The sequence below is a fragment of the Chlamydotis macqueenii genome, chromosome 1 (assembly GCF_036417535.1).
Source record: "Chlamydotis macqueenii isolate bChlMac1 chromosome 1, bChlMac1.mat, whole genome shotgun sequence".
Classification (NCBI taxonomy): Eukaryota; Metazoa; Chordata; class Aves; order Otidiformes; family Otididae; genus Chlamydotis; species Chlamydotis macqueenii.
In genome coordinates, this window is record NC_141556.1 from 62,188,788 (window position 1) to 62,216,753 (window position 27,966).

Below are 27,966 nucleotides of genomic sequence, written 5' to 3' on the forward strand. Positions count from 1 at the left end.
AAACGAGTCAAACAATAACACTTTGAGGTGCTGAAACACTTTTCCTTGGATTTCAGCAGAAGCAGATGTGGGGCTGACTACACACTGAACAAAAAGAATATTTTGAAAAGAGGATGGCAGCAAAACCACAAGCTCAGCTTGCAGTTTGTCTGTAATCATCCTTGCCTTTCACCTTGACACTAGCTTTCTAATATTACCCTCTTCATCTGAAGATCAGTGCAAAGCTTCAATAAATCGGAAGCTCATTTCTTCATGTGTGCTTCAGATTCCTTTGCTAAACAAACTGGTGCAGTGTTTCAATCTTCCTTTTAGTTTGGGGTGTAAGTTCTGAGTCATCATCATTTAATTTTCTCCAAGCCTCCAGCTCGTGTTTTCTGTTTTTCTTCCTGGATGTGTCATAACAACTGAATTGTACTACCCCAGGAAAATGGTAAAGCCCAGCAGACATCTGCCAGCAACAAAATACTGTGCTCTCACTCTAATTCCTCACACATTCCACTTTTCACACCACTTTCCTTGCATCCTCTCAATAAAGCGGCAGAGCCTAGTAAGCAATTTCTTTTCACTCTCCACAACATTCTGCCAACGCTAACACAGCGATGAGGCAATAAATCAAAAGTCACCTCAGAGAAGAGTGCACTTGCCTTGTGTGCTGTTTTCCTAGCCCTGTTTCTATCAGTATTCCCATGAGGTTAACTTCCCTGAAGCCAGTGACTTCCCTGTAGCTAGAATATCTGTCAGTTCTGGGTCAATACTATGTCAATGAACTTTGAAGGTATAATTTTTCAGAATTGCTAAGTAATTTTGATTTGGGAAAATCAGTTGAGAAAAGTTTTACTCTTTCAAATTTCAGAGAAACTCTGTTGAAAAGTTTCCAGTATTGTTAAGGCAGGACAAATAAGGAAAAAAAAAATCCCTTAGTCTGAGCTTTGAGATATCCATTATTAATTTAAAGGAGCCAATACTCTAGTGTATTTCTTTTAAAAACAATTATTATATATCAGAATTGCATGCAGAAGAAAAGAAGGTGAGAATTAGCAGTAAGAAAAAGGTGTTACAAGTAAGGCAGAAAAATTTCATCCGGAAAGAGCTAAAAACAGTGAATTGAAAGAAAACATAATTTAAGACAGAAGAGCCTTTAAAAGTTGCTAATAAAGTTCTGTATTTGGCAGCTACCTTACCTGAACTAGGACTTTGATTCCTTTGAGGGTGAATCATGTTTGAACCAGGTTTCAAGGACAGTTCTCCTCTCACAAATGCACAGCACATGCAATTGTGTCCAATTTTTCGTACCAAATCTGGCTTGGGCAGTGACTGCACTAGTCACTGTACTAGAAACTGCATGTCAGTGGACAGCTATATAAGTATCAAAGTTGCAGTTCTGGTTAGCACAGACTGTGAAGACTGTGAAGCATTTCTGTAGAAATACCCACACCAGATCACCAAACCACAAAGTAGCCGCATCTCGTTTAACTTCAAGCTCAATAGAGTCCAAGAAAAAATGTTTTTAAGAGAAACGTCATCTCAATGTTCAGATGGGGAAATGTCAATATTGGACAGCAAGTTCAGTTATGGTAGCAGGAACCATTGATAGCAGCCTTTCTAAAGAGCAGGAGAGTTACCAGATGACAACTCCTTGAAATTATGAGGGGGATATAAAAAGAAAAACACTTGTGACAGTTCAACTCTTCAGATAACTGAACTGATAAATACTAATACTGGACTGATAAATACCTATACCTACCTTTACTGATAAATACCTCAGAACCTTGGAAATGTGCAATTTTTAGGTGAATTTTCATGTGTAGGACACAAGTGCTTATATCTGAACCAAAGTAATTTCCTTTTTGCCTCCTTGCCTCCAACCCAAACTCCACCTTCACACCACAGAAGCACAAGGGTTATTCAACAAAACAGCTATACACCTCAGAGAAGAGGGGGTTACATTTTAACAGGGGCAAAATAATGTGGCTTCTAGTCTTATTGTTGGAAATGACTCAATGGTTTTTGCTGCACCTTTCTCTCTCACATTCCTTTACAAGAAGAAAACAAAAAAAAACCTCCAAAACTTGTCAAAGATGCACAATACACAAAACCTGAAATGCAGACAGTTAAGGTTTGGTTAAATTATAACAATGTTACATCAGAGATTAATATCAGAACATGTCAGGCAATCTGAAGTTTAGCTGTTGTTACCTGCTCCAACTCTTTGAGTCAATGGCAATATTACGGTGCCGAACAATCGCAATGTATATGCATGATTACCAAACTTTTGTTCTGCTGCTCAGTTGATGATAGTGTTATGGGATATTTAGTTTGCTTTTGCAGAAGTATTTAATTTTCAAACACTTACATGCACTTTGCCCAATAAGATAGGATTAATTGTTCTTTAGGGATTGGGCTGCCCCTCACCGATTCCGGCTTGAGTTATACCAGATGCCATACAGCCCATCCAGAAGAGCTAACTCTTAATCTTTCTTCTTCTAAATACGCTAAATATGACTTTATATAATTGTGCCAGAGCACTGAGACAATAATGAATGAATGGTCCATGAAAAACTCTGGAGAGGTTTCAGCAATTTCTGTGAGGAAATGAGTCAAAATGAATCTGAGCAAGATACAGGACGTGGTGCAATAATGTCTGGTTTCTTCTGAATAAAAAGAAAGAACAAGTGTCCTATCACTGATATTTTATCCTGAGCCAGTATGGTGTCTAATGTGAAAATTTACAATGTGAAATAATAAATTAGGAATGTCTGTTCTATTAGAAAACAAATATAGTACTCAATAATTACTACCAGCTTCAACACTAAAATGTTAACAATATGTTTGAATTTTTAAAGACTACATTTCTTAGGAATTTTACAGCATATCACTTTGAAAGACCCTGTAGATACTTCCCAGATGTGATACAGTGGTAGAGGAACACTGCAGCAGACAGCTTATTTATCCTTAGATCACCCCTCTCTTTCTCTCAAGCCAGAGAAATTATTTCTGAGTTTCCTAATGATCTTGCAAGATAAACATTGAAAATTAGTAGAGCTAGAAATTACTATATTAAAAGGAGTATTATATTCTTTAATTCTAGTGCTAAGTACATAAACCTTTCCTAAGTCCTACTTATCAGTACAATGACGTCATCTTGGAGTAGGGGAAAAGATAATCTTCCCTGTTGCTGCATTACTGAAGAACAGCAAGGAGTTCTGATAAATAGACTGCCCATCATGCATGTAAGTTTAATTACAAACAATACTAAACAGTCTTTTACACAGGATGGAACATGTGGATTTTAAAAGCCATGTGTTGTTTTCTATATTTCTAGTATCTTTTCTCCTACAATATAGCAACATTTTCCAAGCATTTTTTTAATGCTTCCTCTCTGTTTTTTGCCTTCACTCCACCAGCTGTCACTCCAGTGACATTTCCCAAGCACGAAGCTGACAAAGAGCAGAGTAGGGCTTAAGTGCTTAAGCTATGGAGATCAGTAGCAATATTTTAAAATATCAACATAACTCAGTATTTTGGGTACAATTTCTGATATCATTACTTGAATGGACAAGACTGTTTACTACACAACCCCTTGCACTGAACACAGTTCGGTTATCTTAGAAACTTAAAAGGTTACTAACCTACAGCACACAGCTATTTTGTCTGTAATTTCCTTGGTTTTCTACCATGCCGTTTCATTTAAACCAGAAATGAAAAAGTCTAGCCTGACTAATACTAAGAAATTTCTGTATAAAAAATTAAGGAAACTATAAATAATGCAGAAAAGAGGCCAAAGGACAGAGTACAGGATGGATATTTGAGAAGTGTTTTATATCCTGATTTGCACATCTTCTCTACCAATTTATTTTTCAAATTCCAAAACTGTATTTACATGTCAAAATTATCTGAAATTCTAGTCTAAAAAGGTCAAGAGGATTTGTCACATAGGGTTGCCTTCCTCCAACAGTTAAGCTTTCTTCTCACTTCCTCTTTCTTGTCTGTTATTTGAGCCACTGTAATCCAAGATCCAAATCGTGACAGGAAAAACTACTGCAACATACGGAGCTAGCATAAGCATTTTCTTGAGCCTGTAAAAATACAGGTCCCAGTACTGAAATTGGATTAACTCAGCCACTCCAACAGCAGAAAGAGAAATTGACACGATTTTCAATAGCCTCCAGAAAATCTTACCTATTGACCATAATTTTAGGAAGCATTCAAGGGAAGATTTCTAGTTGGTCAGCTGGCTTGATTACGGCATTTACCATTCCCATGTGTATCTATAAACCAAACAGGGAGCAAATCTTAACTTCTCTTTGTTCAGAAATAGTTCCATAGCATTTCTGTTCTTCCCACATGATGCAGTAAGGAGGGAAAGTTATCATCACAAGCCTCTCTGATGTCACTGCTTGTGAGGTGATAATATCATTATGCACAGAAGCAATTTCTGAGAAGCAAAGACATAGCCAGCCTGTTCCGTCCTATGATGTGGACAAACCCTTGTGCTGCAGCAGTTTTGTGCTGCTCTGACTTGTAGGTGCTGCCACCCGGCTAACCAAGGGTGAAGGAGCCCTCTAGTGCAAAAAAAAAGCGATTGAACTTACCACCCAAATCTTGCACACAAGTGACACAGCAAAGCAATGACTGCAATGCCACTGTCAGACTCCAAGCATTTGAGCAATACAGGCTGGACAGAAGTTTCAACAACTATAAAACCTCTTGGATCTCAACACAACAGAAAAAAAAAAAGATGTGTATACAAAAGGTGTATACACTTACAGCTAGTCTTAATGGGTATTACGAATAATGTGATTTCAGGGCTGATGTGTGACTGGACGTAAAACCGGTCTTAACTGAAAAAGGAATAAAAAAACTTGAGAATTATGAAGAAATAAACTACTGTCCCTGTTGGCTAAATACTTTGGTTACTTTTTTTAGTAGACCTTGACCTTAAGAACAATTGATAAAAAGAATTTAAAGGACAGAAAGCATTTTTGTAGACTCTGTGTACCAGGGTAAATTTTATCTATTATGTGCTGATCACTCAAATCTTCCAGGGGTGTAGCCAGTTTGATCTATAATATAAATAATACCCAGGAAATTCCAGTGCTTTGATCTATTTGCTAGTGATACAGCTTCGTTACAACATATGCCTCAGATGATGCAGAAAAAAATTTCTATATGTATCACTACAGCATGTAATTAATGTAATATTCCCATAAGCTATACAGTTGAAGACACAAGAAGCCATTGGAGAGGCAGCATGTGCCTCCGTGGTACCTGTAATTATCTACGAAGACGCTGCATAGTAGCTGTTGGCAAAAGACCACAATCACACAAGTAGAGAGAGACAGATAAGTAAAGAGAGAAAAATGGAGATTCAGTCTCATACAGGTCAATAATATGCAACTATTTCCTCCATGAAAACTTTTGATTTATGTTTTGTATCACTAAGACTAGAAAAATATAGCAAGGATGATGCTTATGTTGATTGTGTTTTCTTGTCACTAATTCTAAAAGAGATATACATTAAATTCATCTGGTCTACAAATAATATTGTGCTGAAGTTGTATAGAGAAAATTGTATGCAATAGTTTGGTTTTGTGTTTTTACTCTTCAGAGTGCTCACAGTTGATTGCATAGCAGTTTTATGATGCTGGATGGAAAGTCAAGACAATTATGAAGTTTAAATTGACAACAACTTATTTAATGCCCTGCTGTCTAACTGCTAGAGGGATAAACAAAGAATACCTAGAATGTTGCAATGAGTTTAGGAAATTATTTAGAACAGTTATGAAGTGATATTAGAAGAAGACAAGAAGTAATGCATGAGAGGCATAAGCAACAGACAGATGAGGAGAGATTGCAAATAGCTAAGCAAAATCACAAGAGATGCAGTTTAGATAATCATTTAGAAGCAAAGAAGAGGAAACTCGGATCCATTTTAGACAAAAAGAGTTGTGAAAGTGACTTCATTTTACTTCCATTTAGGATTTTATCCTGGATGCTGATCGGAAACTTTTCTGAATTCCACAGATGGGTAAAATTAGTTCTGCAAAAAGAAGTGTCATCCTGGTTAAGGCTCTTACACTGGAAATCTTATGTGAGCAGCCACTCTCACTAAACTCGCTGGACTTCTCACTTCCGGACAGGCTGCACAGCCTCCTTGAGTTATTTTGGCACCTCCTCTTCTGGCAAGCAAAGAGGAGTTCAGAGGAATGCAAAATGAAAAACAAGGGGAAAAAAAATAATCCAACTTTCCCAAACCACAGAAAACTTTCATTTGGTATACATTTTAACCAAAGGTTCAGTGAGAGCAATGGTCATATTTTATCCAAAAATCACTCTCAATGGAAAGAACTCTAAAAAGTTTTGGTACAGAAAGACTAAGAGAAAGAAATACTGTACCGCTGGCATCTACATCCACACTCAAAGTGCAGAAATACTAAAAGTGCAGGAGGTTGAAAGCATTATCACAATTATGCAATAGCACTTTTAGGAGGCAGAGTCAGAGGAAACTGTATAAATTATTCCATTTTTAAATGACATTTGATTGCCTAATGACAAAGTTAATTTGGATATGTTATTAAAAACAAACAAAATTTTTTAACTGCACATCTATAATATCTGAAAATGACTTAACCTCCCCTGGACATTTGTCCATTCCTTTAGTTTTATCAAATTACATAGAAGGGGCAAAGAAGAAAAAATCACAAGGATTTTGGTGTTTTGGTGTATTTTTGTGTGGAAGTATTGTTTTCTATTCTATTTGATTCAGATTATGTATATCAATATCAGACTTAATTGCAGGATTAACTACAATTAACTACTTAAGGATAGTTATTAGAAAATATTTATTATCTTATTAAGTAAAATTTTGGGTACCATCAGAGTATGCTTGAACATAAATTTCCTTTGTACAGCTTGACTCTTAATGTCATATTTGAATACTGGATTATTGATTTCAAATACAGCTAAGTAACTTGTCACTACAGAACTAAATATCTAAAGACTCACAACAAAAAGGCCTTATTACTGATGCCTATGTCCAAGAATTATCTTCAGACACAACTCAGATTCTATGCTTTCAGATGATCAAGAGCTTTCTTCAAAGTCTTCCAGGCTTTGAGATTTATTAGCATTTAAAGGAATAAAAATTGAACGATAGGTGTTGAAGGCTTTAGAATTCACAATGGCTCTGATTTCTAACAACCATTAGAGTAATACAAGAGATTCTTTAGAAATGCACTCAACCCTCCACTGGCCAAGAATGCTTAAGATAAGTTTTTTTTTTTCATTTTGCCACAATACCTTTTTTTTTTTTTCTGCATAACCACCATAGTTCCTGAGCAGGGATAGGGTCAGCCTGATGAAGTAGATCTCATGATGTGCAAAAATCACTGGCCTGGTGTTGGGAAGAATGATTTTGTAGACTGAAGCATATCTAACAGTGTCAGCATTTACACATCCACCATTAAGCTTACACATTAGAACATCAATAAGATAAAAGAAAAAGTCTACACCATTGTAAGCATACTTATTCATCCTACTTCTTTTCTGCTGAAATGGGTTCCTTTGCTTAGATACTGTGGACGCAGAAAGTTGTTGTTTAAAAGAAGTCACCAGGCACATAGAATTTAAAAGCCAGATCAACTTCAACATTGCCATATCCCTTTCAAAGTTTATAGTATCCCAGTGTGACCCACAGAAGAAACCTAGCAAAACAAAAGGACAAAACAAGACTGCCAAATAGGAAAAGCCATTGAAAAACATCTTTAACTGATGCGGAGGTTTTAATCATTATTCAAGTCTAAACAAGTTGGAAAGGAAAGCGTAAAAGAAAGGAATAATTCTGGTTACTTAGAAAAACTTCTCTTTAAATGGAAATAAACTTTTAAAACCGTTGAACTTCCCTGTAAAGGCCATTGAAACTTAGCAAGTGAGAACCTAAAAAAATCTACTTGGAAACCGCATTCCCTTTTAAAAACTGTGACTGGAGAGGGCATTGTCAGCCCTGTAAAATAAGCATTGCTTCCTATTTGCTTCATAAACTAATTTTACTGTCTATAAGCACTTCTGTTTTCAATGATCCTATAGAAACTGTAGTTTTGGTATTTAAGATGTTATACTGGAACCAGTTTCTCCCTGCACTATACATATGTTCCTTTATTATGCCCCTGTATGTCTGTCTTCAGTAATAACAAAGAGAGCTGGATGGTCAAGGAGAACAAGAGTAGTGTCATTTATTATTCAGCAGTGACTTCTTTTTCTTTGTGTTCCTGTCACTAGAACTGATTCTCCTAGATCCTATTGCAGTATTAAATCACTAAAGAACGGAGCTACAACTGGTAGAAAACCAGCATGAGTGACAGGTGAATCAAGCATAACAGTATATTTTAGCCAGGTTTAGTTCTGGTTTTGTTTCCAGACAACTCGCTGTCCCTTTCTCATCCCAATAACTTCACCCTCACCCCCTAATGACTATGTACTCCACTGGAAAGTTTCATTTTTTTCTTTTATCTCACTAGACAAGTTTAACAGGAGCATCATGACCTCAAAGGAATGTTTCATTTCAAGATAAGATTTTCACATGCCCTACTGACTCAAAAATAAGGTTAAAGGAAGACAGGTATATGGTTAAAACATTGGCCTGGTGCTTATGCTGATGTAGGTTCCATTCCTGGCACTGTCACAGCCTTCGCTGTGCAAATAATTGATAGGTATATTCCATAAATACTACTCAAATTAAGCGCTATCTTTCTCTGCAAAGAGCTCTCTTAATTTAGAATACTGTACTGTTTAACATCAGCAAAGATAAAGATTGTCTCTCTTAATCTTTCTGTCTTAATTCCCTTTCTGAATGTAGTGGTTGTTTTGCTCTTGTTAATCAGGAATCTTGTAAGTCAGTCTTTGCAAGTAAAAGTATCCCAATACGCCAAAAGTAGCAGACAATTAAAAAAAAAGTTTTCTGGAAAATAATTCACGTTTAAAATGTTGCCCATAAGAAAACTACATGCTGGACTTTTATCAAAAACATTAAGTTATCTTAACGTGCTTAAACTAATTTTTGAAGTAATTACAGTAATGTCATTCTGACCTGTACGGAAGGGTTCAATAACTGAAAGTCTAAACAACATTCAGACAATACTGCACAGGTACAAAGCTGAATCCTTTTTATTCCTTATGCTCTGTTGCTGCATCTTTGTACAAGGTTGGATGCTTCTTCCTGACAAAGCCCTTGGCAATGATGTTAGATCTTACCAAACACAGCTTATAGCTCTAGAGCTTAGAGTGCATTTGAGTAAATCCACTGAAGTTGACTGCATTAGACAAATTCAAAACTAACATACATGAGTAGCCCTTACTGTTATCGTCTTTCTCTCTCCTGCTTTCTTCTCTGTTGTCACACTTGTTTCTAAGAAGGGAAGGAAAATTGTCTGCCTCTATAGTAGATAAGATGACAGTGGCCTGCTCTCAACAGCTTACCCTACCGTAAGTGCTACTGCTGTATAAATAGAAATAAAAATTGTAACAATTGTCAATAAGTGCACTCCCGGATAGCATGAAAGGTATTAGACAGGAGTTACTTAATGCAACAGCTATTCACACCTTCTGCCGCTAACCAGGTGGTGATTCCAAAATGCAGGAACAAGAGTACTATGTTTGTCATTTGTTATTTGCTTTCATTTCTCAGAATACAGCTGAGAAAGAGTACCTATAGACATAAAAATCATGATTACACAGTGCGAAGCAATGTACTGCCTGTTCTGCGGTCAGTGGCATTAACCCCATAGCAGTGCAGTGCTTCACGCTGCGCACCCGTATTCTTTTTTCCTTACCTCCTTCCAGGAATCACATCACATCCATTCCCTGCAAATCTCTTGAGATGCCACAAAGATAGTATTTACTCACTGAACTGTAAGGTTGGAAGACAAGCAAGAGATTGTTTATTATCAGCCTGATGCAAAGCCTACTAAGGGTGATGGAAGTCTTTTCATTGATTTTAACAGACTTGAGATCCGGTTGTATGTAAGTAGCTTCTGGCACCTGATTCATCAGGACATAATCCTCACTGCTCTAAAAGGTTTCCCAGTGACTTCAGTGATGCTAGGATTTTGCCCAATTACCGTTTTTGCATTGTTATTCATTTGACAATCCAAATAAAAGGCAGTCTTACATTGGCTACAGCATAAGAAGGGTATGAAAGGTCCTATCATGACTGATCATCCTTCCACCACACACAAGGGCAAGCAGTAATTATTTACTGTGAGAGCAAATACAAGAAGAGGAGAGAAGGTATTCTCATTATGGACGGATGACTGTATCACCATTGTCCTTCTTGATACACTGTAGGGGGCAATATTCAAATGTATCAGTGCCCTACTGGTTTCTAATTATCTTGTCCTAAACCCTGATAAACCTGGCTATTCTTGCAGTAGTGAATTTCTTTCCAGCAAAGCATTTCCCTTGCCAAAGTATATATTTTTTGGCAGCATCTGGCACTTTCCAGCCCTGGAATCTGACGTAGGCTTGTAAATTGTGCTAGGTTGGCAAGGTTTTCACCCTCTAGAGCACTGAATTGGTGTAAAATAATACATTATATTGTTTCCCACTCTTTCTGCCATTTTTTTTTCCTCAAAAGAATTCTAAACTCTGAAATTTCCATTTCATATCCCAGTGCAATAGTCACAAAACTATAGGTCTTTCTCTTCACACGTTGCAACTGGCTTAGGAACTACTGTGTGAAGCATAATGGCTCCATCACATGCTCTGTACGCTTAACGGCCTCCAAAGCAGCCATTCCATAAAAAAAAAAAGCAGAGTACAGTGCAGCTATATGTGAGAGGAAATTCTTACAAGTGCTGTACTTTGGAAGTATGTTTAGGGAAAGAGGATTATTTTTTTCCAATTAAATACACAATTAAGGGGGAAAAAATGCTTCTGAAAGCATATTTCTAGAGGAAGAAATTACCTTCTTCAACTGTGTGGCAGACTAAATAAACACAGACATACAATTAAAAATCAAGACACCTTTTGGAAAAGATCTACCTTTGTCAGCTAACTGACTTTGAAGAAGTGAAATAGTTGTTTTACTCTCCTTTGAAACATGAAAGAGTTTTCATTTTTTCATAAAGGTGCAGCTTATAAATCTTAATTATTCAGGCAAAACACTCTGTGAAGTCTTGATAGATTTCTCTTATAGATCAGTACTAACTGAGTGCCTATGCTTTCCCAGTCTTACTTGCCTAGAATTTCAGAGCAATGAGCAAACATCTTATTGCCTTAGACTCAGGAATTAAAGCAACCCAGTATTCTACAAAGCAATAGCTCTAGTGTAATATCTCAATATTAACAAATGCATATGCTTTCATAAAGATTTTACTTGTGCATACTGATAAAGCTTATCCTCTGTTCTCATGGATATTAAATTAGACTTCAGAGCTAGAGCATCCATTCATTGAGCATTTATAAATGCTAATATATGCTCATTTTGACAAATACAAACAAAAATCAGTCTAAGCATAATTATTTTTTGGCACTGACAAAACATTGAAGGAAAATGGAAGCTAAATATTAAATATTGTAGCTTCAAAATGCATGCAGCTTATTTACATGAAAATCAGATTGCCTACTTTGCAATGTTTAAACCTTGAGGTATTTCTGTTAAGGGACTTTACAACAAGATTTGTTCAAAAGATTTGTGGTTTGTTTGTTTGTTTGTTTGTTTGTTTGTTTTAATGGTTCATAGAAGTATCAAAATACAGGCATTTCCTGATGATTGAACATTGACTCATAATTTTCAAAATACAGATCAGAAATTCCGAAGTACTCTCAAGAAGTATTACCAATATAATATTAAGCCATTTGTCTAAGATCACAAGAAGATGAAAAGTGGTATCAACAATCTCTTATTTTGCATATGCATGCATTTATAATGCAAAAATAGACACGAATACTAGCCTGATAAACAGCATATAGTCAAAGAGTTATAGAGATAGATAATTAAACTGTAGGCTGGCTGGCATATTTTTTAGAACAGTACGTGTCATTATATTTAATTCCTAAAAAGGAAAGAAAAGAGAATGGCTTTGTACTTCCCCAGTGACATACATTTTGTGATTTAGGATAAATTACTTTTAATGGAATTAATTTTCTTTGACTTCAGTTACCTAGAAGAAGCTGTGCATATATTCTTAAGACTAGATCAAGTAGGTTTATCTGTAGCTGATGAAAGAAGATGGGCTCTTTCAGAGGACAATTCATTTCATTTTAAGCAAAGCATTCAAAACAGGAGTAAGTCACTCTCCAGACACACCTGCTTGCTGACTTCTCTTAAACTAGATTCCTAATTTTCAGATAGTAAAGCTGAGTAAGAGGAGTCTCAAACTCAGCATCCCTAGTCTTCTGCACCACCATAAGACAGATGGGATATGCAACTCAAAAATACTCCAACCACCAGCTCCCAGTCTGGATTTAGCATACAGATCTGCTGGCCCAGTTACAACATTGCAATATAGCACTACAGACTCCCAACATTGTTGTTGTCTGACCTGCTGCCTCATAGTATGCTCACATACATTCACATACTGTAAGCTACAAGCTGGACAGAGTGGTAGATGAAAAAAAAATTTGTCCTCACACTTCTCTGGAGGATCCTTCACAGAGGTATCCCGAAACTGCTATCAATGTTTCAAAATTGTACAAATTATATTACCTTGATGTTTTGATTGAAACATTTTGAGTTTCTCAGTACTAATAGATCAACAGGATTTCACATTTCTTTAAAAGCTGCAGTTATAGCTGAAGATTGACTCTAATATAAGCTTAGGAATAAGTTCGCTGGTTTTCAGATTTTTGATGTTTTTTTGAATAACAGTCTAAATGGCATTCTTGGGTTCTACTACTGGTCTAAAAAAGACACTATGTACAGCAAATATAAGGAGTCACATAAAAGCTCCAGGACATGTTACCCCAGTTCCTCCTAGAGGCCTCTAAACAGTAGATTAGCTTTGTGTTTATCCCAGGCTATTTCTCATGTAATTTTCTAATGTTACTGCTACAACAGTAGTTTATAATTCTCCACAGAATGCCTAGATAGTTTGACAACTGAAAATTCTCTAAGTAAGTCCCCCTACACCAGTGCTTCTCACACTGAAACTCACAGTAGAGCAGAACCAATGGCAGCACCAGTGAAATATTTTGGAGGAAAGTGAGGGAACAAAGAAATCGAGTGTAAACAAGCCCTACTGAATTACTCCACTGACTTTGCATTATTTAAAGAAAGTGCTGTTAGTACAGAAGCCAGCTGTTTAACCATTGGAATTCTGTACCTTGGCCTGCTTTCAGGGGACTTCAGAACAGTGTGACTAGACTTTGTATCTGCTTGTAGCACAGGGAAAGAAACATTCACATATTTTGTACAGTAGATTAAATGAAAGCCAAAAATTCGACCTACATGATATGAAACCGCATTTGGGCTAGCAACTGAAAAAAAAAAGGAAAGAAACCTCCAAGGAAATCAGTGTACGTCAGCAAAAAGGAATGCCTAGGACTGTTACATGTCCACAAGCAGCACTTTGAAGGTTGAGTAAATATAAGGAGCTTTTTGATGGCAGCTGGAAGTCAGCACTCAAATTGTGTCAGAAAGATGAGAAAGAACTGTATGGATGCCCAGTATACTGACACAGCAAGATCAGTCTGTATTTTAAGGCAACATCATAAAAAGAAAATTAAGGAACAGAAAACTGGTATTAAATGGGTAGTACCACCAGACATTTATTTACTAATATAGATTTTGATCTAGAAATTAACTTAAGTGCTTAGTTACATCAGCCTCTATGTAGGAGAGCAGTCAGGCATGTGCTTACTGTTGAATATGTGCTTTAGTCCAACAGACTGTGTAGGAGCTTGAACATTTGCCTAGATCTAAGTACATACTTTGGTAACTTGATGAACTAAGACTATCTGATCCTGCAGTCCTTCCAGAAAAAGATGGGACAAATACTGATAATATCTGTAGAAGTGGTAGTCTCTCCCTTCCTACTCATGGAAGGAAGATTTCTGCTATCATGTTCTGTTGTTAACTCATGGAAGTTCTTGATCAACACATTTCATCTTATTGATTCTAAATTTTGTCACCTAGAGGTAATATTGTCTATCTAGCATGAATGTCATGAGAAGCTAACATTTGTAAGATGCTTAGAAGTGCAAAACATTATTACAGTCTCTTCTCCCAAGTACCAAGCGACAGGACAAGAGGATATGGCCTCAAGTTCTGCCAGGGGAGGTTTATTTGGATACTAAGAAAAATTCATTCACCGAAAGGGTTGTCAAGCATTGGAGCAGGCTGCCCAGAGAAGTGGTTGAGTCACCGTCCCTGGAGGTACTTAGAAGATGTGTAGATGTGATGCTTAGGGACATGGTTTAGTGGTGGACTTGGCAGTGCTAGGTTAACAGTTGGACTCTATGATCTTAAAGGTCTTTTCCAACCTAAAAGAATCTATGATTGTATGATTCTATGATTACTAATCCTGTAATTTTCTATTGGATTGATAGAATTTTTTGAAATATTTAATTTCTTTTCTAGGTAGAAAAGGCATGATAAGCCAGATGAAACTAACTAATGAACTGTCCATCCTTATTTTTACTATTAGGAGTAGCCAGGGAATCAACCAAACCTCTATGCCTGTTAGCTGCTATGAAATAACATTTAAAGGAAAATTCTTGCACAGAAGCTTTTAGAGTGTGTTTGCTTACGAAAAATTGTCAGACTGAGAAAAGAAAGGTAAGCTAACTCATCAACTATTTGTACCTACAGTTCAGGTGGATCTATTAGGAAGAGTTACACCTGCATATTTCGGAACAGAATTTGCCCTTCTGTGTTTAAAATGGGAGCAAGAGAAAATGTGGAACAGCTCTAGGTATTCCTCACAGTAATGACACTCCACATTTTATCACGACTGCTAAATTTTAAAAGTATTAGGCTAGGACAACCTGATAAATGGACTTCAGAAAAATCTCCAGGGAAAGGCTTGTACTTTATATTATAACTCAGTGAGTGAAAATGGTTTGGAAAAAAACTCCCCAAACTCTGTGTCTTAACATTTATAATACTTTTCAGTGATACACAGAAAACAACACACACAGACAAATCAAAATATTACTGTAATCTACTCCTGGCTTGCAGTTCTGTTTAGTCTTATGAAACAAATAATTTAGCAGGCAGTGTACAGTATAGAGGCCCTCAGTGGATTGCAATATACTAAGTAAGCATGTTTTTCTTTTTGTTTGATTTATAGTCCCTGGAAGGAAAGACATTTAAAAACCTATTGTCTGGGTTTACAAAGCTCATAGGGATAGTTAGTTCTTAGCTGACTGTATTGCTGGCTAAAATGTTAGACGTACTTTACCACTAGAGGTCTTTTCATTTATGAATCTACTAAGGCCTCAAGGGTTCTTCATCAGTGGACATATGTTTTAATCACCAGGAATTGCAAAATGCAGTATTGTCTTCAAATTGACAACTGCAGGACAAGTATATGGATATTAACCTAGAATTTGCTGTATAAGCATTAGAGGCAATAATTTCCCAAAGAAAAACTGAATTTTCATCTTTTTTGACACTCTTATCCTTTATCTAGCTTGAGTAATTCCTTAAAACGTAAACTCCTGCCAAGCTCTGTGAATAACAGATTTTTGGTCTCAGTGATAAAATTGAAGGGAAAAAAAAAAAGCAAGAAAATAAAATTGCTAGAGCTGACTGAGTTGAGTTACTTCATTTTTTGGCTCTTGGTGCAATTTTCTTTCCGATTTTCCATATTTTTATGTTCTTAACCAATGTGGATCATTCTGTAAATGGAAACATTTAATGCTGAAAATGTCAAAACAAAACATTTAATCTTTTCAGATTTTTACTGTCTGAAACCAAATTCTACCAGAATTTTGAGATAGATTAGTAAGTAAGAAAATACTTTTTTTTGTTTTGGTGAATTATGCAAACAAGCCCAGGAAATAATGGGTTTGTAATCTTTGCACAGTATAGCAGAGAAATCAACAGTTACTAATGAAATCATAAATCACTGGGGGAAAAAAAAGAGATGAGTGTAAGAGTTCTATGAATGAAAATGTCAACCTTTGCTGAAGCTGAGTGAAAAATGCAAAACATTTGCCAATCAAATTGTTTCTAGAGATGCCCAGTGCAAACAAAAAACACAGGAAAGACCATGTTATGTCAGTGCCATTTCCTATCTTGTGCAAAGCTATAGGATAGAATATCTTCAGCTTTTATCTGTTCCATCTACCTATTTTTGCTGCATTTCATTGCTTACTTTGTTACTTTATTTCCTGCTTCCCACTAGTTGTTGAGCTTGCAGCTCCTACAGCCTGCGCACTGGTATACAGTATTTATTTCCCGTTTGGAATAAACACTGTTTTCATATAGTGGCTCAGCCTTTTTCATTAGAAAATACTTGCCTACAACACAGGCATGATCTATGATTCTTAAACACCAGTTACCTCAGTCAGTTTAACAATCAGTTTTCACCCGAAAGCTAAAGGGCAAATTTCCTTTGCAAGGCTTCTAAATGCCAGATATCAACTTCCTCCCTCTCCATTTTCAGTGCAAGACAGTTCAAGACAATCTATTAATAATACTTGCCTGAGAAGATGTAATTTTGTTCAAGTGCTTAAATAGCAACCACCCACAGACAAAGATCAAAGCTGGCCATTTCCAGGAATATCTTTCGAAGCCGTATCTGAGAACAGGGTCTGAAAATAGACACACACAGGCAGCCTCTACAACTGTCTTTGGGGATTCAGTTAAAATAATGCAATTTAGTATGATTGCTGCCGAGATCTTTGCATTTTCTTTCTAACATAAAAACTTTCCATTTGTGTTTTGAATAGGTAAGCCTACAGGGTATGGATCCAGCAGTAGACGCTTACACCACAAGGGAATAGTGGATGAATGCTGCTTCCAGAGTTGTGACCTGAGGAGGCTGGAGATGTATTGTGCTCCAATAAAGCCGCCTAAATCTGCACGCTCTGTACGTGCTCAGCGCCACACTGATATGCCAAAAGCACAAAAGGTAGGCCAGGTCAAAAAACAAAAAACAAAAAACCAAAAAAAAACCGAAAAAACCAAACAGCTCTACCTATTTTAGGGAAGGAAAAATCTGCTGTCAAGGCTGGTAACATAGCAAACTGATGTGTTCTGCCTACTAGGTACACTGAAATTCAGTGGGGTTTTGGAAAATATTGTCCATTGTAGAAAATAAGTAGGAAATGCTGTGTTCTATCTCATCTGTTAGAACACCAAACAAAACTTGGCATTGCTAAGTTAGTAGTTGAGGCTTTATCATGCTACTGGGTAGTAAATTACAAGTATTCACATTATCCAATCATAAATAGTACTTCAGACTTCTTTCAAAACAGAAACCAAACACTGAATGTTTAACAACTGATCTATCCAGAACCTTCTCACTCATCCTTCCTTGTCAGAAAGAGGCAGAGTGATCAAGAGGGAAAATACAGTTCTTCTCCTATTCATTTCACGTGTAAATGAACAAATTATTTTTTTCTTTCCTCATTATTTTGTTTTTCTTTTTTTTTTTTAAATTTATCAGAACTAAATTAACTGTATAGTCACTGCCATCGTTACATACTTAATTTTAACTATTTAATGTTTAATATATATGTTCTCCAAGCACTTCAAATATTCATTGGTATTATTTGTATAGCTGTGGAGTTCAGAGTATCCAGATTTTTGTTCCTGTCATACTAGGTATACTGTACATATATGCAGTTAAATCTCTCTCCTCAATAGAGCCTATAGTTCAGAAAACCGATCTTAGACTAGGCTGCCATTAAGCTCGTGTCCAACTGTCTCTCCTGTTTGAATTCTGAACATCTGCTTTACATGTTATCTGTCATCTGCTGTAAGCCTCTTGTGATATATTTTATTGCTGTTGACCCTGTCTGTCCTACACATGCATTGGCCCCACTTCTGCAGTTATCTGGAAACGTTTTCTTATAAGAAATGGAACTGCATGAAATCCTGAGATTTCATTGGAAGTCAGTAAACCAGCACCACGTACTAATTTCCTCAATATCATCTTTATGAAAAGAAAAATTGTAATCGTTCCAGCATCCATTTCTTTTCTATAAGTCAATCCATGGAATGGAATCCTTTCATGTCTTCCTCAAGAGTTTTCAACTTTTTAAAGTAATGGCTGTATGATTCTTCCTGGGAAGCATCACCTTAGCCGTGAACATCTGAAAAGGCACACACGACAACAAGTGAAGTTGTTTTCAGGTAGAGCTCAACTATAGACAAGAAAACCCTGTGGTTTATTCCTGTCTGGGCGCACATATATTTCAAACTTGTGGGAAAATAAGAAAACAGGCTTGGCCAGTAATCTGGGTGCTCCTTCCCATAGTCGTTGCTAAGGTGATGGGTAAAACATTCTGTAACTTCAAGTAAAATGCGACAAGATACCTGCCAGCTCTCTGATGGATCTCAACACCACTTTCCTTGGGCCAAGGAATTATGTCATTTGTTGGGCAGCTGTCCTCTTTCCAGCTCAAAAGATAGGCAGGAAAACACTGTTCTTACAAACAGGAAGGAACAGAAGAAAGGCTTTGCAACTTGCAGCAGCAGTAGATGAGGTGGTTTTCAAGGGGGGATACTGCAAGAAGAAAAAAAAATAGAGAGAGTATGTAATAATTGAGAGAACATAGCTGCAGAAGAAATCATCTCAGAAATTAAAAGGAGAAAAAAATCAAGAAGTGGAAAGGGCAGCAAAAAGACAATGAAGAGCAGAGGAAAAGAAGGGGGAGGGAATAAGATCAAAGAGGCTGAGAAGATGAGAAGTGTTAAAGAACTGAACAAACCATGGTGCATCACAGAGAAAAGACAGAATTTTGAGGAAAGGGGAGAGAAAATAAAATTAGAGAAAAATTAATATTAAATAAAACAACACCTTTTAAAAATGTATGGGAAAAGGAGAAGAGAGGTGAACAGAAGCAGAAAAATCAAATGTTTCTTGATGGGAACTTGGTGATAAAATAATATAAATCTGATGGGAAAAACAAACTGAAATTTTCATTCATATCTGTGGATGGAGAAAATCAGATTGAGGAAACAAAAATACAGAAGGGTTAGAAGAAACTATTATTCAGATTTATGATAGATAAAAGGAAAATACAAGGAAGATAAAAGAAGGGAAATAGAAGTCGTTATAGAAAAACTCTATGTGAAAAATAATTACATCTTCTCATGTAATTATTTTTTCTTTCTTTTTTTTTTCTTTTTGCAATCAGCTGAACATGCCTCCATTAAAGAAAATGCTTTGTTCATATTTTCTTATTTGGATAGGCTCCCCCAATATGAATGCTTTTAGCTAATTGATAGTGTTGATATGACACTGATTTTAATTTAAAAATGAATTATACTAAAGGCAAATTAGTTTTCATTTGAGCCATTTTTTTCTGCTTTAGAATATTTTTATCTCTTAGTGTTATATGTTATAAACGAGATACGCATCTTAAACATATAAACTGAATATATATATGTAAGATGATATGTATTACCTCTTTAATATTTTCTTATTTAGATACAAGATTTAAGACAGGATTAAGTGGAACACATAAAATGTTGTACAGTTTCTCTTAGATTTCATACACAATCAGTTTCTTCTGTTCTCATGTAGTTTTTATTAGGCATCTCCTCATAACCTTTTTAATAGACAAATCCAGCCTTTGGGTTTTGCTTTAAGTGGTTTTGTAAGTTGTCTACTTTCCCAATTTATTGAGCAGATTATTCCTCCTATGTACAATTTGGTAAAATAACTTACTTTGATGAAGCAGGACTGCTCTGTTTACAGGTTATGTTAATGCTGATCTTTAGTCATTAGATTACAAACAAGTGTTGCTACACTACACGCACAAATCTGAATGATGAGGGCCAGGAACTGAATGATTAATGGGGAAATTTTGGGGCTAGAAACCCCAAAATGCCTATTTGCGGCTGTAAGGGCCAACATCAAGAACTAATTTTAATCCAATTACAAAGACTGTACATGTAGATGTTTCTTTTGTTTGCAGTTAATGAAAAAATATTTCTTTCTCTAGAGGACCTTTACTCACAAATAAATATAAAAGTATATTGAAAAGTAAAAAATAAACACATTATTATTATATACTTAGGGGTATTATATACACAGCATACTTCACAGATTCACAAAAAAAAAAAAAAAAGAAATTAAGAAAGAAGGCAGTTAGATCACATTGTTGTTGCCACAGCTGCTGTATACAATGGAGTGTATACCCAACCTTAACTCTAGTCTAATTTAGATGCCCAACTTCCACCACCTCTTTTGCACTTAGCCCATGACAAAAATACCTTAAACTGGCACAGCCAACGAATGCAACAAACACGCATAACAGCTTGCAGAGAGAAATGAGGTATGCATCAGAGCACAGTGATAGCTGCAGACTAACCACTCTAAAGTCTTTAGTGAACAGATGGGATAACTCAGAGTATCTTTCCAACTGGTTTTCAGCACTGTAGGCTTTGAGTAAGTTGTGAACGACAGTAATTTGTAGTTTCTATTAGTGCCCAGCAGTTAAACATCTTCCTCAGATATCTATCTAAAGGATACCAAACTCACACCGGAGTGTGTCCCCTACTTAAAAAGAAGTATCATCTCCCCTACTCCCTGAAATACTTCATATTTTTTGAGTCAAAGCCTACCGAGGTTACCTAACCTGTCTGGCTCAGCAGCCATGTCTGGGATGAAAAAAAATCTAGCTTGAGAGGCTTCTGGAGCATTTAAATTGCTTTCTCCAATGTGAAACAATAAATATATCCAAGCTGAGGTACAGGAAATACACAGTGAAGTGGCAGTTCTGTTTTTAAATGCTCAAATATGTCATAGAAGAAAACTTGTCTTCTTGGTGGCAACTGGACAATGGCTGGTCAATGAGAAAATGCTTTATTTTTATACAAATAGTTTTTTCAATAGCCTTCACATGTTCCCATAACAATCATATCTGAACCAGATTTTATACAAAACCAATATAGCTGGCTAAGATTTAGTAAGCCATTTAATTCATAGCTTTTGTTTCTGTTCCTCTGAACTTGATCTGCAAAGGTGAATTAGTCCCTTAAAATCTACACAGGGATCCATATAATATACATTCAGTCAATCCGTGTTCTAGAATATATTGCTCTAATCATTCAGATTCTTCAGTACAAGAGCAGCTGACCAGAAGCATAGAAATGACATAAAATATGCAAGAACTAGAGTTAATGCAATTGGTTTACTCTAATAGGCTTCCTAAGGAAGGCTAGGTGATTGAATTTTATTTTCAGTTTAGTGTTTAGATTGAAGAAATGAAAAAAAAAATAATTCAGGGCAAATGCTCTGGGCTATTTAGGCAGAATTTATTTTCATTAGAAAATACTTGCCTACAACACAGGTATGATCTATGATCCTTAAATACCAGCTACCTCAGTCAGCTTAAGCATCAGTTTTCATCCGAAAGTTAAAGGGCAAATTTCCTTTGCAAGGCTTCTAAATGTCAGATATCAACTTTATTTAATTTACTTTTATATACGTTTCTATTATTAATATTATTAACATGAATTCATTCTCTATATCTCTTTACTACATTGAATGAAAAAAATGATGTTTTGAAAAGGGTAAGTCAGAAGTTTCACATTGAAACTGTGAAGGGAATTAAAATTCTGTCCTCAGTGTACATGGTTCCATCTAGCTTTTCTTTCATTCATTTCTTTCTCTTCTGAGAAATGCTAATAAAAGTTTAGTCTTTTTACCCTTAAGTAAATTAAGTTTTAACAGCAATTTGGAAAACTAGTGAATAGAACTTTGAAAAACAACTGTTCTCTATTCAAGTAAAGGAAATTGAGCTATTTCCACAACAATTGTGTACGTGAGGGCAGGCTGTGACCTTTTTGAATGACACAGTGTCAGAGAAACAGTAGCACAAAGTTCTTACCGATTTAAGGCTACAAGGCACAGTGTAAATTATTACATGAATATGAATATTGGCAAGGCTGATTATGTTCCAGCTTTGCTATTACGTTACTGATCACAAAGCCCACAGAATTAAAAAGCTTTCAAAGAGACCGCAGAGAGTTCATAGCTAAGATAGCATGCCCGTTACTACACACAGTAGACTTTCCATTTATGACCAATAAAGCAAGAGATCTTGTTATGCCAACATGAGGTTCGAATGTCAATCCTAACAGGGTAAGAACACTACTGCATGCTCCATCTTAGTTAAATGACCGTTACTGTCACTGAGGTAGTTATCCTTATTCGTTAACGCTGCTCTGTCTCCAAAGATCCACACTTCAGGCAATAGGTTAGAATTCTGCGCTTCTCTGTTCATGAACTGACATGTGCAAAGTTGGCATTTTGCATCCCTCACCTTGAAATGCTTATCATCTTTGTCTGCCTCTGAATATCAGCTCAGAGGATCTGATAACAAAACAAGCATCACAGATAACAATTTTGTTTCTATGTTTTTTACAAAGACTTGAGAAATAAGGCAAGCTTTTCTATACCAATGCAAGTGCAGGTCTGAGAACCTGATACAGGCATTCACACTTTTTTTTTTCCAATGGTCTCAACATTGCATACTTGAAAAAAATGTGTTATATGGGTCAAAGCATTTTCTGGCATACATGTTACAGCTGCCACCACCAGTGCCACTTCTTTGTAGTTATTCATAAAATTGCTGATTCCAGAGGAACTGTTGTAAAAGCAACCTGCCATCTTCCCTCCATTTCAAAGCTAGCCTGTGCATTATGACAGCTCTTTTTCCATCTACATGTCAGTATTAAAAGCTGTAACTGAAACCCTGCTGCATCTTAGTATTTGCTTTATTTGGATGATAAAACCAGACAACAACAGTAGTGGAGAGAATTTATATTTCCATTTGGGAAACATATAGCGAATTTTGAATCTAAGTATAGTTTGAAAGCCATTGCAGTGCAAAATGTCTGTTGCTTCATAATAAGGCTCTCACTCTCCATTTTATAGATTACGAGTGTGCAGCCTTTAAGAATGTATGACTTTCTGCAAATAAACTGTAGTGTGTAACTTTTCCTATATGCTGATAAACTCTCTTCAAAGAGGAGCACATAAGGGCAGCACTGTTGAGAATATTTTCCTTTGTTGCTATAAGTAAAAAAACCAGGGCAGATGAGTTGAGGAATTCCTATTTTCTTACTACAATGTTACCAATACAAGCATTTGTAGCATAAGGCACGATCCTTAACAGTGGCAGACTCCTATGAAATGCTGCAATGATGATTTTAATGAAATATCAGTGAAAATTTAAGGGTTCATCCAGAATGAGTACCTTGGGTGAAAACTAAGGTACAACTTAGGGAAAACTAAAGACAAAAGTAGTACTTTTGGAAAAGCTGGAAAAGAAACAAGCAACAAAACAGCAAAAATTATTTTTATTTATGGAGAAGCAGAATTCTGTTGACATTTCTGTTTCTGTATTCAATCCCTGCTAAGGAAGCTATTCTATAGCAGTATTAGCAAAATTTGATGAAGACAAGCCAGTATCCTACTGAATTAAGCAAGGGAAGAGTGAACAGGTGATTAATCTCTTCTTCCTCATTCAGTATTGCATTTCGGACTAGGAACATCTAGAATGGCAGGTTCCTAACAAAAACGTTTCTTCATTATGAATACTTTGCTATTAACAAATTTGGTTTGACAGTGATGATAAATCTTAGTTTGGCTCAATGTTTGTACTTGTGGGTTCTATAATTAATTTAACAATTGCTAGTACTGCTTGTTTTGTTGTTTTTTTATATTCTGAAAATAATAATTCAACTCATATCCATCAGAACCCAATCCAAAACCAATGAAAATTAATAAGCTCTATGTGAGCTCAAGTTTTGTGATGCTTTGCCATCTTCTGATTTATTTTATATTTAATAGATACTGAAGGCAAATGGAAAAGTTATGTATGGAACAGTATTTCATACAGGAAATCATTTAAAAATCCCCACAAAACTACTGTAATGCACCAAATCAGCTTTCATTTTCTTTCTGTCCATCAGAAAAGCAGGCAAAAATTTCATTACTTTTTACATTTTAAAGACCACCTTTCCTTTTTTTTACGGCTTAAATGGCAGATAATACAATGGTGGAGCTGCACACACATGCCTCACCTGTCTCAGACAGAACTTTTAATTTTGGCTTTTCTTAGGACAGCAGACATGATCTCAGTTAACCAAGAATTTTACTTCTGCTGAGGATTATAAATATGGAGAGTCACTTAACAATTCTGCCTCTAGTCTGGTACAGAATGTGCAAAGATTTGGGCCCAGCTAACATTTACCAGCATGGCAAATAAGGAAACTGAACTGAAAGATACATGCCACACCCATTGCTGCTGCTAGAAACTGGCCTGTGCACAGAAAGACAGTGAACTGAGGGCATTACTCATTCAGAAGTCTTTTTGATTTGCCTGGCACATCACCCTGTCTCTTTTTGAAAAGACAAATTATTTGGCTGCAGCTCCTGCAGTGAACCCACAATTTTTATTCTCCTGAAGCCCTTAACCGACAGAAACCTTACACATCTAAGATGCCATTTATGCAAAACGTAGGTAGTAGAGTCCCACTCAGCAATTTTTCAAAACCTCTGACCACGGTGTACCAAAGCCCAGGAGGCTCCATAAATCCTGCAGTTACAACTCTAAAGTTTTCTCTCCTCTATACATCCTGCTTTTGCAAATGTCCTTGTTCTGAAAGAAATAAAATCTTTGGTGCCTACTACATGTCTAAGCCCATCCAGGTTCCAGTATGCAGATGTTTCCTCTTCCAAGATCAACAATGGCAGCAATCAAAGTATTTATGCCTAGGAGAACAGGGAATTTAGTGTACATAAGTTTTGTATAAGTTCTCTGTGAACTGGCAGCAGGGCTCTAACAAGTCTAGCATTCAGGATAACTATTTTCTCACTAATATAAGTTTTGTGATCATGCAGCATATTAAAATTTATCTGGAATATTTTTTTTTTTCCTACACCTTCAGGAAGTGCATTTGAAGAACACAAGTAGAGGGAACACAGGAAACAGAAACTACAGAATGTAAGAACATGCCATCCACAAGAATGAAGAATGAATGTGCCATCTGCAGGATACTTCGCTGTAAATAAATTATTTGTTAAACATTGGAAGACTTAAAAAAAAAAAACCTATGGTTTAATAAGCTTGATGCAATTTCAACCAATGGGCATTCTCCCAGTGAACAATGCAACTAAACATTCCAATATTAAGTCTTTAGAGAACAGAACATCTTAACCAGCCCAGAGCTAAAAAATTATGTGGTTGATATATTACTGTTTGTTAACCTGTTTTAAATGTCCTGCACAAAATCTCTTAAAGTCCTGTGCTCCTCAAAAGCCCACAAATTTATGGGCCTTTGATGGATCCAATTGCACTAAATTAACCTATGAACACTGGCTGCTGGAGTCATTCATCAGCCTTGTCTAAGTGGTGGGTTTTTTTATTTGCACTTCTATACAAGCAACAGGCTGTTTGTTTTACAGTGTCTGATAACATTGTTTGTCTACCCCTTCATATTTGCACAGTTTGACATTCCCAGTAACAGCAGCAGTAAGGTAACACATACAGTTTTAAACATCCATTAATTTCATCTGTGGCATTTTGACAGAATATGGGTTATAGATCCATCTGTTTTAAGACAGTTTAATTTTTCCTTCTCTTGCAAAGATGCAGTTTATTGCAATTTGTGAGACAAAAGATTTTTAAAAGCAGTTAAAGCATACATAGGCTCTCAAACCATTAATGATTCTTCCAGGTAATTATTTTGCAACAGTATAGGTAACTTCTTTCTTCCTCCATATAATGCAGTATGTAAAATTTAGCATATCACTAATACACATATATCAAACAGTATGTAAAAATCTCTGTTTTATAGTACAACGGTGCTATTTTATAGTTTGTTACATGAAAGAGTCTGGCCAAAACGGTAATAGGTAAAAGCAAATATGGAAAGATCAAGCCGAAGATTAAATAACAAAATAGTTGTTAAAATATTCATTTTAAACAAACTCAAATGACTTCAGATTCCAACACGGAAATAACTTTCCCATCTTCAAAAGAAAATTCAGATACTTGTTTCCTTTTAGATGTTTGAATAGTGGTGTTTTCACTTACAGTTACGTGGAACACAAATTCATAGATGCCTAGGCCTTGAGAAAACAATTTGAAAAGCAGCCCTCAAATGACTTTGGAGTAGCCCATCAGAGTCTAAGTCTTTCTGAAATATCACCGTTCTATTCAAAGGTAACAGAGGGGTACTCAAGTTCTCTGCTATTTTAATTCTTTCCAGAATCGGAGTTAATTAGGCTGCTGCATCTCTCTGTAAATTAGAAAAGCTAATCTAATCACCAAATTACAGTGTAGAAAGAGTCCTCAAGAAGAGAAGATGAACCATAACGTCCTTCAGTCTGCTACTCACAATAGCTTTTCATGCACTCTTGTGGGAGACATATTTCTGGATAATCTCTACCATGTAACCTTGATAGGTACTGCACTGATTCTGCCTTGAAGAACGCTATGTCCTGTGCTCCATTATTGTAAATCACCTCAGTGCTAGATGGGCCATGCAGCAAAGGTGGATGGTAGCCAACAGTGTCCCAAGGTGAGCAATAAATTCCTCTATGAGATAAAAGAAGAGAAGGCAGGGAAGAATGCACTATTCCATCCTGTCCAGAACTGCAATGTTGTTCCACTCGACTTCTTCCCCCCATCACCCTGCACCCGGTAAGCTCAGACAGAGGTTAAAGCATCCCTTGGTCAGACTCAAAGAGGGCAGGGAGAACACTGTATGAAGGGAGCAATTAGGGAGACGGCAGATTAGATCTGTAAAGAAAGTATCTCTTTTTAAAGGCTCAAATCTGCCTTACCTTCTGCTACATCCATGGGAGTAGATGACTGAACTATTGATTAAAACACAAGAGAAGAATCTCTGCAGACTGCATATTTTACAGCTCCTCAATAGTTTCTTGTGAAACAGACAGGAAAGCTAGGTCTTAACAGTCTAACAAATTACTATAGTTCCTTTTTTTATTTCCATAGATAATTTGGGGTTCGCATTATTTTCCAAGGAAAGTGCAATATATTCCTATGCAATACCTTAAGCCCTCCACCTTCTGCGAGATGCAGTTTGTATGCACAATAGGCTGCCATCACAATATAAAAGCAGAACAGTAAATGAATAAAAAGAATGTGTCACAGCTGTCACTGACTAAGATAGTTATGTTAAAAAGGTAAGAAAGTATAGAGAAACGGATGGGAAAACTAACCTAAATTATTTATCACCAATTCAATAAACAGAGGTAGCAATTCTGATATCTATCACAGCTATTAAGGGCTTTTTATTGGCAAAGGGGATGGAGAGGGAAGTATTTTACTTCAGTGGCTGTTAAGAATTCTGACATGCATTCTCAGAACAAGCCATTATTTTGATGTTACAGACATAATACATATTGCCATTCCATGTCCCAGGACTCTTCCTGTCCCTTACCTCCTCTGAAGTTCTAAGGGGAGGAGGGAGGAAAGGTGTGAGCACAAAATGCAATCTGCAGATCTCTGCTGTGGCAAGTTTCTTTGTAGATAACATTTTACTGATGCACTGTTAACATAACTGAAAAACCATACATCATTGTGCTATTTAATTCCTGTAAATAAATTTGAATTTTGGTCTTATCTTAGGGTGCATGCACTCACATTCATGCCACTGTATTTCTCCTGTTGAGAAATCATAATTAGAAAATGTCACTCATATACAGCAATATCTAACATCAGAATGTGACAACTGTCTAAACAAATTAGAACAATTCTTGAAAGAAGCTACAATAAATAATGAATAGCTACAAGCTTCAAAGGCAACACTCT

General features: G+C 36.2%; 1 protein-coding gene across 1 annotated transcript in view; it reads left to right on the top strand.

The window, feature by feature from the left end:
• The window catches only part of IGF1 (insulin like growth factor 1), a 48,178-nt gene extending 22,993 nt beyond the window's left edge, over positions 1-25,185 (top strand). Inside the window, exons 3-4 of the mRNA XM_010117670.2 lie at positions 16,894-17,075; positions 25,076-25,185. Coding sequence (XP_010115972.1) covers positions 16,894-17,075; positions 25,076-25,135 — 242 coding nt within the window. The 3' untranslated portion in view covers positions 25,136-25,185. The remainder of the gene's footprint in view (positions 1-16,893; positions 17,076-25,075) is intronic.
• The last annotated feature ends 2,781 nt before the right edge of the window (positions 25,186-27,966 follow it).